General features: G+C 42.2%; 2 protein-coding genes across 2 annotated transcripts in view; one reads left to right on the top strand and one right to left on the bottom strand.

Annotated features, from left to right (window-relative positions):
- The window catches only part of STAG1 (stromal antigen 1), a 260872-nt gene extending 254605 nt beyond the window's left edge, over positions 1-6267 (top strand). Inside the window, 5 exon segments of the mRNA XM_033131991.1 lie at positions 708-882; positions 2606-2716; positions 3264-3378; positions 4665-4745; positions 4833-6267. Of these exon segments, the coding sequence (XP_032987882.1) occupies positions 708-882; positions 2606-2716; positions 3264-3378; positions 4665-4745; positions 4833-4856 (506 nt within the window). The 3' untranslated portion in view covers positions 4857-6267.
- A 5740-nt stretch (positions 6268-12007) lies between these two features.
- PCCB (propionyl-CoA carboxylase subunit beta) overlaps positions 12008-15082 on the bottom strand; it is a 48255-nt gene continuing 45180 nt past the window's right edge. The window contains exons 12-15 of the mRNA XM_033131989.1: positions 14872-14972; positions 14361-14459; positions 13286-13385; positions 12008-12272 (exon numbers count right to left, since the gene is read on the bottom strand). Coding sequence (XP_032987880.1) covers positions 12151-12272; positions 13286-13385; positions 14361-14459; positions 14872-14972 — 422 coding nt within the window. The 3' untranslated portion in view covers positions 12008-12150. The remainder of the gene's footprint in view (positions 12273-13285; positions 13386-14360; positions 14460-14871; positions 14973-15082) is intronic.

The raw sequence follows: 15082 nt of genomic DNA, 5'->3' as shown, positions 1-15082 counted from the left end.
TTCATTACAGATGTAACATGCACATGGCAAATAACCTGCCAGTACAGGACAGTATATAATTTAGTTCTGAGTAATCAGGAATGATTGTTTCCTCTAGAAGTTACATAGAGAGAGAATGGTAAGTGGGGTGATCAGGGAAGACTGCCCTGAAGAGTTAGAACTTAGAGGGATGAAAACAGTGAGCCTCTCAACCCATCCCCACATAATATGACCTGGAGAAAATATTTCTCTGATGACCAGTGTTCAGTTGTGCAACAGGATTTGCTCTCAGTAAAGACCAGCCAGACTTTTAAGTTCTGCTGTCTGGGGCCTCTGTAAAGGCCAGTAGGCCCTTTATTGCTCGAGCAAAGGAAGGTTACTTACAAGGGGTCTCAAACTGGCCTCCTTATTCGGCCTCTATGGTGAATTAATCCTTAGAAATGGAGGGACTTGGAGGAGATGAGAATGTGACGATAGCTAACATTTGATGCTTATGTATGTTACCTCATTTAATCCTCACAAATCGATAAGGTTAGGTACTGATACCCCCTATTTTGTATGAGAAAACTGAATTTTGGAAGTTTAACAACTTACACAAAGTCGCACTCGATATAACAGATTCAGAGCTGGGCAGTCTAACTCCAGAGCCACGCTCAAGTCTGCGCTGTAACTTGCACCAGAGTTCACTCCACCCATGACATTCTGTGACTCTAACTGGAATTTTACAGATGAAAGTCTGGATAATACGTGGCTAAATAGGACTGACACCATGATCCAGACTCCTGGCCCCCTGCCAGCACCACAGCTCACTTCCACTGTCTTGCGGGAGAATAGCCGGCCCATGGGAGAGCAGATTCAAGAACCTGAGTCTGAACATGGTTCTGAACCCGACTTTTTACACAAGTAAGTAGTAGAAGTTCATTTTCTTGACATTAAAATACGTCTGCAAACACTGGTAGATATCAGTTATTCAGAGTCTAGAGACCTTTAAATGCATGTGTCTCACTAAAAGCTACTTATAGTTGGAGTTTGCACACTCCTTGGGCAGGTCTGTTCTTTCTCAGAGACTTAACAAGAGGATATGCAGGTTATTTCTTTAGCAAGAGAGCCTGTAAGAGTCTCTACTAAAGTTACTTGTGTGAACACCAAATAGACTGTGTTACTTTTATATCCATTTACTTAATAGTAATTTTAAACTTAAAACTATTTGTGAATTAAGAATTGTTAAAATATTTAATAAATTCTAATTGTTGCCCTTTCGTTAAGAGAGAATCAAGGTCTTACCTTTTCCCACAATAGCAATTAAAATGTTTTCTAGTACCAGGGCTTTGAAATTGTGATTCCATGATTTTTGTTATTAAAAAAACCCTTAACTTTCTTTGTTGTTTTCTATCCAACTGTGAAATTCTCTTAGCGTCTCACTTCTATTTCTTTCCATATTGGAGTAATGCTAGGAAATTACTCTGATGGGTAAGAGAGAATTCTCACTTGAACTCAACAAATGTAGCAGGTTGGAAATGGAAAAGAGGCAGTGTTAGAAGTATTCAGATCCCGGGTTTTCCTAAGGCATCTTTGCTCTGAGGATCTGCCTTTCTCAAAGCTGAAAGGATAATTGTCAGCCACTGTATTACTGGGCATATTCTTAGAGGGTAGTTTACCATATGACCAGCTTTCTACAAGGGTAGGTTCCTCCTTAATTGAGCAGACGGCCTGCCTTGCTTCCCTGACCTTGCCACACTAGTCAGTCCCTCCTGGCTATGGTCTGTCTTTTCACTGCTTTAGGTTTATGGGTTTAATCAAGGTGGTAGCCCCACATAGTAAAGATAGCTGCTTAGAGAGAACTTCATCCAACAGATTTTATCTACTAAAAATCATTGAAGTTTACATCCTGTAAAATTCCCAAGAAGCATGTTTATGCAAGTATTCATGTGCCCGTAAGTATAGAGTATAGGTGAAGGTTTAGCCCAGCATGCACCTGACTCCAAATTTCCTCAGGACTGAGAAAAACGGATTTATACCTTTCCTTGTTCAACTTTCAAGGGAGGGCTGAGCTGCCAGGCCAGCATCGTTTCTGTCCCTCAGGGGACTGGCTGGCTATCCAGCTGAGAACACTTGTGAGGAAGAGAGCAGCTGAACACAGAGGTCTTGAAAGCTCTCTTGCTTGGCAGGGATTTGGGGAGCAAGGCTGATAATTTAAGCACCTGTGGGGGAGGAAAGTTTTTCTTAACTCTCTTAAGGCCCGTGGCTGGGTCTAAGAAGAGTCTATCTCCAGTAAGGTGAATTTATTTTCAGGAGCTTTTTTGCATTCACTGCTTAATTGCCTTCAGTTCAAAATAACTTTTATCTCAAAGAGGCATATTTTGGGGTGACATATTCTGATTTCCTTACCACCTAACTAGTCACAGCCAACTTCTCTTGGAAAGTTAGGGATCTCTTTGGGCAACTTACTGCCATTTCTACAAGGCAGACCCTTTGCTCATGATCTCACCCTTGGCCCTGGAATAAATTCAGCTAACTCCCCCTACACGGGGATTAGGCCAGCCTACTGTGGCCTTCTTAGCGAGGGACTTAACTGGCTAAATTCATTACCTACTGCCACAAAATGAATAATAGTACTCTCTCTTAGTCCTCAGATGCAGATCTCTTGGTTAGGCCAGCCAAAATTAGAAGACTTAAATCGGAAGGACAGAACAGGAATGAACTACATGAAAGTGAGAACTGGAGTAAGGCATGCCGTGTAAGTGTTACATCCAGTGTCACAGAATGTGATGACTTGTGGTGCCGGTCATTTTGTAGAATGACGCTCTGATGTTTGGTCTTAGGAGTTAAAATCATAATTCAGGATATGCTGTGCAGTGTAGGCCAAGAATGAAGGGCGTGGGCTCTTGAGATTTTCAGTGATTAAATCCTTGCGCTGCTACTCGCCATCTCTGTGGCCTGGGCAAGCCCTAAAACCTCTGTGCTCAGGTTCCTCATTTGTAAATTTGGGATAATAAAAGTACCAATCACTTGAGAGTGCTGTTGGAATTGACACATAGCTAAATAAATATTAACTGCTATTGCTGTTATTGCATTTAATACTTCTCTCTGGTGAGAGGAAATCTTTGGTGAACCATATGAATGATCCTTAATTACCTTAGAGTTCATTATCATAATTTGTGCAGTCTATAGGTTGTAATTGGAAGATGTGCTTTCATTGGTTAGAAGACCTAATGTAAGAAAGAGCCAGGATTCCAAATTCAATGAATATGAACAGCTTTCTGACTGTGTTTTTTCCTTATCAGTCGGGGCCTAATGGAGGAAGATGCTGAGCCCATCTTTGAAGATGTGATGATGTCATCCCGGAGCCAGTTAGAAGATATGAATGAAGAGTTTGAAGATACCATGGTTATTGATCTGGTAAGGAAATTCAGTAGATCTTTCTTCTGTTAAGATATGTGAAGGTGTTGGTGTAAAATGCTGCTTTTGTTTTCAGAACCTTGTAGGAGGAAGAGTGGGGAGAGGAGGAGGAGGTAACACTGACCAACAACAGGCAGGGCCAGTGTAACGTTTGTGGGCATTCGGATGGGATGAGGTGGTTTCCGAGCCTGCTTTCAAAGCAGTCAATGACGGGACCTGATTCCTTATTACCTTCTTGAAAAAGAACTCACACTAAATCTGGCTTCTTGTACTTTATCCTGGAGTCTGGTTGTTATGTTAGAGCAGAGTATATACAGAACACAGAACTTATTTGAAATTTCAGTGTGAAAAGACAACTTTGAAATAAAGAAATCTGAATAAGGACTAGGTATAGGTGATACTGAGAAATTAACTTTTTCAGGAATAATAATGCATGGTGGTTTTTTAAAGTTTCCATCCATTAGAGATACCTATTGAATTATAGGTGAAATGACATGAAGAAAAACCAGGAGTTTCAATGAGACAAGATTGGCCAAATGTCTGACAGTCGTTGAAGCTGTGTGATAGGAACCTGGGAGTTCACCCTACTTCTTTCTCTTTGTATTCATTTGCTAGGGCTGCCTAACGAAGACCACTGACTGGGTGGCTGAAACAACCAATTTATTTTCTCACAGTCCTGGAGTTGTAGATGGCCCTCCCCTCCCTTTGTCTTTACATGGTCTTTCCTATATGTCTCCTCTTATAAGGACGTGAATCATAATGGATTAGAAGCCACTCTTATGACCTTTTACCTTAATTACCTCTTTAAAGGCCCTATCTCCAAATAACAGTCATATTCTGAGGTATGGGGGTTAGGACTTGAACCTATGAATTTGAGGAGACATCATGTAGCCCCTAACATTCTGCTGTATGTTTTGAATTTTCCATGAAATCATGTCACTCCGTTTTATAACCTTCCTTTCACCTAGCTCATCAATACTTTTTTGTCCTAGCTGCTAGGGGAATTCAGTGAAGTTATCATCTAGCATTTGATCAATTTGTAATTCTGTGACTCAAAGATACGTTTATAGTCCCAAAAATTACATGCATGTACATATTTAATTGATTCACAATTTAAAGCCATTGTTTGGCCTAAGTGACATTAAAAGCCAAATGCTTTTCCTTTCAAATTTGACCTTAAAAGTTCTGTGTATTTATGGTACCATCAGAAATATTATTAGCTGCTTATTACGACACTTCATTGTCTTAATGTATCTCAGGAAAAAATAATTGGCTTCTTTTTCCAGCCCCCATCAAGAAATCGGCGAGAGAGAGCTGAACTGAGGCCAGATTTCTTTGATTCTGCAGCTATCATAGAAGACGATTCAGTAAATGTTAAATTATTGCTACTTTTTATTTATGGTTTTTGTGTCTTGTCTTTTGCATGAAGTTAATAATTGTTTCTCATTTTCTAGGGATTTGGAATGCCTATGTTCTGAAGTCTGAAGAAAATTTACAAATCTGGAACTCTATTATTTAGAGCTAGAGGCCTATATACTGTGATAGCTTGTATGGGGACAAAACACTTTTGATGTGATCTGATTTGTTTTTTAATCAAATGATTACAGTCAATCCCCTTTTGCAGTGACAGAAGAGGAGCATGTAAATTACCCAAGGGAATGTTGGTGAATCTCACCTCAGAAAGACTGACCTGAAAAATCATTTGTGTCCTAATATTGGACTACACCAATACAGATGTGTGTTTTTCTGGAGGGAGGAAGAAATTTTAAATTTTTAAAACAGCTGTCAAGATAAACACTGTTATACATCTGTTTTATGAAAACTCAGCATTGAGTAAAAAAAAAAATATTTTTAACTTTATTTTCCTGTTGTACAATTTAAAAACCGTTTTAACATTTTGCCTTTTTATGTTTTAAAAGCTAACCATTTTTATTAAACCTATGGGTAAGCAGCTCATTTTAATTGCCGAAGAGTGTTTTGGAGCTCACTGGATTTGGTTGACCTTGTGGAATATAAAAATATGGAAGAGCAGAATGAATACTGACAAGCTAAGATGAAATTCTGACAGTGCATCTCTGCCAAAAACCACACACCCGATATGGATATGGATTCCCAGATTTTATATACTCTTGAATAAAAAGGTTTATTTTTATTTATAAGGGGGCATAAAATAAGAAATGTCCATGCAGCCATTTTTCCAACAGATGGTGTATACCGTTCATTTTATATAGCATAGGGAAATTCAAATACAGTACATTTTCTATTGGTATTTGTTCTGTGCGTTTTTAGCAACTTATACCAGCAAATAAAGTATTCTCAGTAAAACAAAAATGGTTCTCAAGTTATCAGTTTGCTGTTTTTACCACTTATTTCATGCCCTGCCAAATTCAAGTTACATCATTTTCTTAAAAGATAATCATAAAAAACTCCTTTGCCATGCAAAAGTAATTTTAAATGTAACATAACTGTGTCTACTTCCATGCACTTAATACCTTTATGCGCTAATTTTGTGAATTAAGTTTACCAATTATAGAAGTATGTGCTGCATAGAAGTCTGTGCTTAGAGGGTGAAGTTCCTAAGCTTACCTTGAAATACAGCTACATTTCAGTGTTAAATGTGCATATTAAGAATAATTGTTTGGGGGGAAAAATTATGAATCTTCAGGACTGCCTTCAATGGTTTAGAGTTACAGTCTGCTTAGACCTTTGACTTGCTGCTATTGTTTTTTTAAAAGCCCACTTAGTTTCTTCCTTTCTGATTTTTAAAGTAAGCCTCAGAATTTCCAAACCAATCCATCCACAGCTGTTCCTGGGCTGGTTTTTAAAGTAGCTGCAACAGAATCATGAGGCTTTCCCTTTTTACCAAAAATGAAAAGTCTTTTTATTTTTAAAAAAAAAACACCTGTGCATCCAATGATTATCTTTTGTGTAGGAAAGCAATATGGATCATCTTCTTCATCCTTTTAGTAAACAGACGAAACAGATTTTTCTCAACATTTGTATAGTTCTGAAAAAACTCAGTTGCCAAAAATGTTTTATCTGCTAATTTAGCAATTCCTGGGCTCCACTTAGGGGGGCTGGGGAGGGTCTCGCTTTCTTCCAGAGATGTGGGCTTCACTGGAAGTGAAGTAGCAGGAGTGACTAGACAGTCCACCATACCAGGCCTGCCTGTGGTTCTGGCCAGGGAGCAAGCCAGGAGGTGGCCTGGCACATGCACAGGTTGGTCTTTTGCTTGACAGTCTTGTGTGGAAAACAGATGCCGATTTAGAATTATAGACTACCATGCAACAAAAATACAAAAAACAAAAAAAAAACAAAAAAAAAAAGGCTTAATATCTACTCCAATGGGTTTCCAATTCAGTTTGAAGTCAATCGAAATTTTGTATTTTCAGTGTCTCCTTGATTGGTTTTGCTAGTAATTCTGTAAATTGTACATTTGCAATATGAGGTTTTTTTCCTTTTGTACAATTTGAAACTGATGCTTCACCTTTCCTTTAATAAACTATTCAAAATCAGGTTGTGGTAGTCATCCTATTGTTCCTACGAGGTAAAGCTTTAAAGAGATGATTTTCTGTCCTGCTGCTCTTGTGTTTGCAGTGAAAATTTTTCTTTTCCAGAAAGCAGAAATTTAGGGCAAGTCACTAATTTTCTTCCTTTCCTTGCATTTGCTGTGAGAGTAGATAGGCCAAGTTGTCTGTGGCTCAAGAGGAAGTCTCTTGCAGGCTGAGTTTTGGAGGAGGCATTCAGGGCCTACCCACTGACCTGTAGCCGGCATCGTCCCCCGGCCTCAGAGCCAGACCCTCAGCTTACGCGTGCTTGCCCCCTCTCAGTGGTCCTTCAGGACCACCTGGATTCTGCCCAGCCACAGAAGTGAGGGTTTTTCTTGATATTGGTGCTAGATGTTACTCTTAAAAAGTCATACCCTACACTTTGTGGGCCTGGCCATGTGCTGGAGGCTGTGTCCATTAGATGGCCTAAGATATCTCTGCAGGGATACAAGGGATGAATTAGTAGGTGAGCGCTCTAGGCAGCTAAGGAAGGAAGGTGATGTGGATGGGTTCTGTCTCTGTGGCAGCTCATCTTGAAGGTTATAGTCGATGAAATAAAACCCTGGCTTTACTCATGTGTGAATCTACCTTGGGACAAGCTTCAACCTTCCCAGCTGTTACCTAACTATTTGGCCCTGCTCCCAGAAAAAGTCCTTCAAACAAGGAACCCTGTCTTTGTGGGAAACAAAGGCTTAGTGCCTCTCAGGCTTTTCAGTGTAAACAGACCACACACTCAGGTGAAAGACAAGGACACATAAAGGAGGCATTTCTCACCAAGCAGGACAGTAGCGACATGGTCAGAACCTACCTACTAAGGCTGCCACATCTGCCCAAATGTGTTGGCTGGACTCCATAGAGGCCGCAGACTGAGGTACTGCCTGTAAGTGGCCACAGCTCCTGTTTGGAACGCTGGACATCCTGTGCTAACAGGTACGAGAGAGCATAAGGACCAGAAGGAAATAATTCACATTTGTCAAACAGGTGAAGTCTAGGCTGGCTCAAAAGTGGGGTGAGCGTCCTTCACAGGCTGTTTTGTTTTCTGAGTGGGCAGACCTTATCTTAAGCACAGCATCAGTGCATCCAGAGGCAGAGAATTAGGCTGAGGAGATCAAGATATGGTCAGAAGAAAAGCCGGAAGAACTTCTCGCAAATACGAGCACTTTCTAACAAGCACAGGAAAGCTTCATTGCAGATGAGTTACCCATCACTCTAGCAACTCAAAAAGAGGACTGGCTATCACGCATGCGGTAGGGAAGCTTTTGCAACCTAGGCGCTCCTTGGGTCCTTTGAGACAATCCCAGTGGAGCAGACCACCTTTCTCATCCCAACCTTTAGGAACTCAGCCCACCTAACCAGTTGAGGCAATACTCTAAATAGTTAGAAACAGGTTTGGGGTTCAGAAAAATCTGTCTGGATTCAAATCCCAGCTCCACCACTCAGTTGTGTCTCGGGACAAACTGGTTTACTCAGAGCAGGGGAAGGTCCAGTGGAACACTTGCAGTGCCTCCTACCCTCTACAACTCTCAGTCTAAAAACAGACACTTCCTAGGACTCTGCTTACTGAACCCAAGTCCTCTGTTACAAGAACCAACATCTATCTTTTCCCCTTCAGGTGAGAACACCAACTGGGAAAGACATTCCTGCTCAACAGCCAGTGAGAATACTTTTCCATCACCATTCCCAAGACATTCTGTGGTCCACAGAGGCCTGTCTACTTAACAAAGCTTCCACAAGGTTTTGCAGCTTCATTTTTCCTTGGCCACTAGGTTGGTTTTTGGATGGGACTTCTCCCCCCATCTCTACTCCAAGGCTTCCCAGAGCCTCTTGCCCAAGTGCTTTACTGGGCTGGGTGCCCTACTCTTATAGCACACCCAGGCACAAGTCCTCAGCGCCCAGATTTCACAAGCTGGTAAAACACTTCCTGGACTCCTTCCTCAAAAAGAAAAAAACAACTGTGTTTACTATTATTCTTATGTGGACTATCGCACAGGCCAAATCCTAGATTGGCTAACCCCAGGAATTGCTTGGCTAGGCAGCGTTAAACTGTTGGGCCTACCCGCACAGTTAGCCAGGAGGCCTCTAAAAGCCCAGGAGTCTGCTACACCTGCTTCCAATGGCACACAGTCTTTCTGCTGGTTCTGTACTAGATGCCGAGGAGGCGTACAAAGAACCTCTGGGCAAACAGTCTCTGCGCCCTAGAAACTCTCACCACCTAATTAGGAACACAAATATATATTTAAGGCAAAAAATAAACCACATAATCGGGTGCTTAAAAAAAATGCCTGCTATAAGCAGAATCAGTTTGAACTCACAATTTGAGAAGTACTAATGGGAGAAGACAGGCCCTTGAGCATGAGCAGAGTGGAGAGCAAGAGTATTCCAAGGTGAAGGTTGTAAGACTGGGCTCAAAAAAATCATTAGGCAGGGAAGGGGCAGACCAGAACCTTCTATGTGGGCTAAAGACTGGAGAATCGTGTACTATACCCACTGGAAGTGCTGGAGCAGAGGAAGGCAACAACATCTGGACCTGGAATTAGTCTATTAGAACAGGCTTAGGGGAAGGCCAAACGTGAGTGGAGAGGCTGCTGCAAAAGTACTCAGAGCCCAACTAGAACACGAGATTCCCATTCTCCAACTGGAAAGGAAAAAATGCTCAAGAGAACTAAAAAAGTAACTCCCAAAGGTATAAGCCTGACTCCCTGGAATGGTGGGGTGTCTGGTAGAAAAGGGGAATGTGGATGATGATCACATACTAGCCTTGGTCAAGCTGAGCTTTAAATGATGTAACATCCAAGCAGGGATGACAGACCTTTGGAGCCCAGGGGCGGGAAAAAGGGCAAGTCATCGGGTGGGAGGACACAGGGCTCTCAGCATAAAGAAAATCACCCCCTGTGGGGGGACCCTGTAGCAGCACTCCACAATTGGTCTTTCTGCTGAAACCTCTTAAAAATCTCTAGTTCTCGTATGACTCTTAAAGCTTTACATACTCAGTAAAATAAAACAAGGATGAGGGAAAACTAAGACAAAGGACTCTGACTCAAACTGATTCCATAACCACCCAGTTACTAATCCAAATGACCATGTACCTTCAGTTTAAAGACAGAACTACAAAAACGTCTTGAACTTGACCTTAGAAGGTTTATTGCTGATGTAGTTGTAGTGGTTCTGAAACTTGTATTTATTGTAGGATTGAGCAAATGAGTGAAATATATTGAAGATAATGGGAGTCAGCTTTATCACTGTAGGAGAAGACATACATAAATATGGAACAGGGCAAGGCAAAGGAAAACCAGCATGTTAGACTGGAATTAAAAGTTGCAGTATGAACTCATAACTTAAATATATATAATACATACATGTCCATGCTCCCCATGTACATATATATATATATATATATATATATATATATATATCATATACACACGTTTGTATAAATATTTCCTAGTCTGCTGAAAATACCTAGAAGCAGTGACACCCCAGTATCAATGTGAACATCTAGTGCCAATTATAACTTCTAAATAACATCTACTAAAAGAAACCAGGGCTCTTGGAGAAATACTGATTCCAGGGGTGGGCAAGGAAAATATAAAATAAGCCTCGAACATTATCCTATGTCAAAAAATAAGGAAGTGCACAAAAAACTATTGGGACATACCAAAAGGATGGAGAACACAGCTTGAAGGAGCTCCCACTGGCCAGATCAGGAAGTTTTGTGCATCAAAATAAATGACATTAAATTTTAAACGAATCCATGAGTATTTTTCTTGATTAATAAATATATTCATTCACTAAAAAATTTATGAAACACCTATTATGTACTAAGCGCAGATTTTAATTAAGAATAATATATGGTTCCCAATCTCACGATACTCGGGGCGGGACAGGGATGGAGCAGAGTGAAAAATGCAACAAACTAATGTGTGTTTAAAATTCAGATAGGGTGATAGACAGCCAAGTAAGAAAAATCAAATATTTCAGGAAAATGTTAAAAACAAAATCCATTTGAGTCTGATACTAACACAATAAAAGAGAAAGCTCTTCCTTCCAGTAGAGTACCAACTAATAAATGTAGACATAATGACAGGGTTAGAAACGTAATATTCAACAATCAGTATAGACTGGCTGATTGAGGCAAGGACCATCAATAGATACTAAAAGTATTGATAGAGTTTGTTGACAGAAAGGCTTAAAGAATTAATTATTAATTATAGCCATCCCTTAACCAAGTGATCAAAGTCAATTTCCCCAATAATGGGAAAAATTAACATGTGCTTCCTAATGTGATACACAGAAAGAACATTCTCATGTATTAACTCTTACCTGGATCTAAACATCAGGAAACAATCAGACAAACCCAAATTGAGGGACATTAAACAAAATAATTGGCGAACACTCTTAAAAAATGTCAACGTCATGAAAGGCTACGTGAGACAATGAGCCTTGTTTCCTAGGAAATAAACACTGACATTTTGAGGGACAAAGGGTCATGATTCTGCAACTTACTCTCAAATGGGTCAATAAAAATAATTTTAAATTTATGGAAGAGATGAAGCAAACGTAGAAGATGTTAAAAACTGGAGAATCTAGGTGAAGGGTATGCAATAAAACTCCTGCAAGATTTCTATAGGTCTGAAAATTTCCAAAAGAAAATGTTTAAAATGAGAGAACACATTTCTGGAAATAATACAGGTTATTACACATTACTGAGGATCTATTCTGCTACACACGCATGCGTGCACACACGCAAACATCTCATTAATCCTCAACAAGTCCTGCAGGAATTAAAAAGACGGCATATTATTTAAGTATCATAATTATCTAAAAGGAAACCTAAGCAGATAATAAGCTTTTGGGGCAAAGTATTTATCTTACCTATGGAGAAAAAATTAATTCTTGTAGGGGGAAAAAAAACAATACACAGGTGTCAAATAAGGGACAGTTCTAGGTGACAATACTATATACTGTTTTCTTTCTAGTTTTCTTGATTTTTCAGATTTCTACCACAGAAAATAAAATTTATGCTCAAAAATATACCAATTAATATTTTTAATAAAGCAAATAATTTTACAGTAAGGCACAAATGAAATCTTTCTAGAATTTAATAAACTTAGCTATTTCAAGTAATGATTGGTATTTAGATTCTCAGGTTTCATGATTGCAAAAGGCAGGGCTGAGTGAATGGCCAGGCAGTAATTAACTCTTGGTTTATTTTCCTTTGATTAGTTTACAATGGAATATTTGCATGCTTCCTCCAAGGACGTTGTACCTTCTTGCTGGCTAAAACATCCAGGTCACGGCAGATTCGGACACGTGTGGAAGAAGGCTGGATGATGTCATCCACAAACCCTGGGGAAGCACAGAAAAGTGGTATCGCCTGTATCCCCAGATGACGCCAGCCCCCAAACCTGTTGTCCGCCTGGGCATCACCTCTGGGACCAACAGTGTGAGCTGGGCCCAACTTGATGTAAGAGAGGCTGGGCCCCATGAACCCTCCCCTGCATCCCAGGAGCTCCCCTCTTCCTCTGGCAGGTCCCCAACTTCTGGCCTAGGAGAACTTTGCAAGAAAAGGAAAATGCAACCCCTCCCTGCCAAAACGAATAGGAAATAAAATACACATGTATATTTCAAAAATGGCTACAACAATTCCTCCCTTCCCTGTCCACAAGTCCCTTGGCAACATGACCTGCCACTCCTCCCATCAAGTAGATTCTATTTCTTTACCTGGCTTTCTGACTTGCCACCAAATGTGGAAAAAGTGACATAATGTACATTTCAAACCTAAGCCTTAGGGCACCTTACAACTTCCCCTCTCAGGTTTTTGCTGCCCTCAGGACACCACGTAAAGAAGTGTGGACTAGCCTCCTTAAGAATAAGAAACCATGTGCAGAGAGAGTCCAGCTGAAACCAACAATGGCACCAACAATGTAAGTGAGGCCATTTCGGACGATGCAGCCACAGTCAAGTCACCAGATGACTATAGCTGCGTGACTGATCCCGGCAAGACCAGCTGAGCCCAAACAAATCGCTAATCCTCAGAACCATGAGCAAAAAAGCAACAAAAAAGGGTGATGGTTTTAAGCCACTCTGTTTTGGGAAGCATTTTTACACAGTACTAGGCAATAGAACAGTCCTAAGAAATGCAGCCATTTCAGCAATGTTATTCGGACTGTGGTTACCAAAGCCGCCTATACAGGCCCCATTGTCCGTAAGCGATGGCTCCCCCGGGACAACCCCAATCCTTAACAGTCTCCAGATTCGACTATAATGGCAAAAGGCAGTTATGTGAAATTTTTTTGGAGAAAAAGAATGAGCAAGTGACGCAACAAATGAACAAGCTGCCCTCACACCACAGTGCCTACCTCTCACTGCGGCAGGAAAAGGGTTGGCAAACTTGTTGATATACTCTGCTTGAGCAGCGTCCACATTCTCGTGCCCTTTGAAGATGATCTCCATAGCACCCTGTCACGAGACAAGTTAATGAATTTCACTGGAGGTCCCAACTGGGACAGATCTCCCTCAACTCATTATCAGTGTGGTTGCAAGCTGCCTGGTAAATCCAAGCATATGGAGAGAAGTGCCAGAGCCCAGAGGTAAGCACTGCCTGGGGCCATCCATCATGACGCCAGGGGCTGTGTGACAGGACGCTCAGCTGTGCCCCTGAGCGTCCTGCCCCGGGCAGCCCCGGAAAGCCAGCAGCTTGCCTCTGGAGACGCCATCCTACCCTCTCCATCTGCACTTATCCAGGATGTGTGGCCCATTTTCCACTATTAGATCCATGGTCCGCTGCATCAAGGGGAAGTAAAATGCTGCTGTCTTTTTTCATTTTCCTGAGCCCCGAGGACAGAATTCATTGGCCAGAGGAGGACACACTGAACTGCAAATGTAGAAGTATAGAAAACTGAAAGATGGGCCTTCACATCAGAACCCCTGAAAGTCAGCTCTGGGGAGCCGTGGGAGTTCTCTAGTTCAACCCCAATACCTATTTCAAAGCAGCGAAAGAGTGGGGAATAGGCTGAGTAACAGGAAATACCTGGCCCCAAATCCCCAGGGTCAGAACTACAGTTTCACTTCTATGGGCTCAAAGGAGTGGCTCTGGGGCCCTCCCTAGGAGATGAGATGGGATTGGGGGAAATGTCCAATCCTCTCAAAGGCCAGTTCTGCTGACTCACCCCTTTACTGATAACCCACTCGAAACGCACTCTGGGCTCTTGCCACCCTGAGCGTGAAGATGCCAGCATGTGCCTGAAGTGAGCTTGCCGGACGGGGGCAGAGCTGGCCCTGGGGAGCTGTGGGGAGATGTCGGTCCCAGCTCACTGGAGTCTTGGCCCATCCTGGGGACCTGGCCTCTCTCCAACATTTCCCAGCTGTGCTTTAAGCTCCTGCTGGGAGAGTACAGTCTCTGACCCAGAAAAAGGGAAAGCTAGCGGTCCTCACCTTTGCTCCCATGACTGCGATCTCTGCTGTGGGCCAGGCATAGTTGGAATCACCACAAAGGTGCTTGGAGCTCATGACATCATAGGCGCCGCCATAGGCCTAGAACAGAGCCAAATGCTCAATGTTAGAGTATCAGTCAAAAGATCATGTCCCTGAAAGACCCCAAGAAGCCACATGAAATGAGGACAAAAAACAACAGCCCTCCTGGGCTACTGAAGGCCCAATGTCTGAGGCCAAGAGCCAGAGCAGAGAATACAGGGGCGCAGCCCAGACATCTTTCACAGTGCATGTCGTGCTTCCTGGCTTTTGCCCACTGCTGTTTTCAGTTCCCAGAGAGGACCATGGGCATCTCTGCAGGCTGTGTCTGCAGGGCTGTACTGCTGGCCTCATGCGATCCTCTTACGGTGTACTCCTCCTCCTCCTGCTGCTGCTGCAAGTCTCGGCCAGACCTCCAGCCACGACTGTGCTGCTGAGAGTGAGTGGGCCACAGCCTCCCATGCGAGCTCCTCACCTTCCTGGTGATGACAGTGACCTTGGGCACAGTGGCTTCAGCAAATGCGTAGAGCAGCTTGGCGCCATGCCGGATGATGCCCCCATATTCCTGCGCTGTGCCTAGGTCATGAGCAAGAGTTACTAGGTACCCACAAAAGCCCTCACAAGTTTTGCCTGCCATTCTTAGCCGTGAGGTCTTTCCCTGCTCCCCAAAGAGCCAGGAGACGGCC

The sequence above is a fragment of the Rhinolophus ferrumequinum genome, chromosome 17 (genome assembly GCF_004115265.2).
Source record: "Rhinolophus ferrumequinum isolate MPI-CBG mRhiFer1 chromosome 17, mRhiFer1_v1.p, whole genome shotgun sequence".
Taxonomy (NCBI): domain Eukaryota; kingdom Metazoa; phylum Chordata; class Mammalia; order Chiroptera; family Rhinolophidae; genus Rhinolophus; species Rhinolophus ferrumequinum.
The sequence above is the reverse complement of the archived record's forward strand: the minus strand, read 5'-3'. Positions and strand labels throughout refer to the sequence as shown.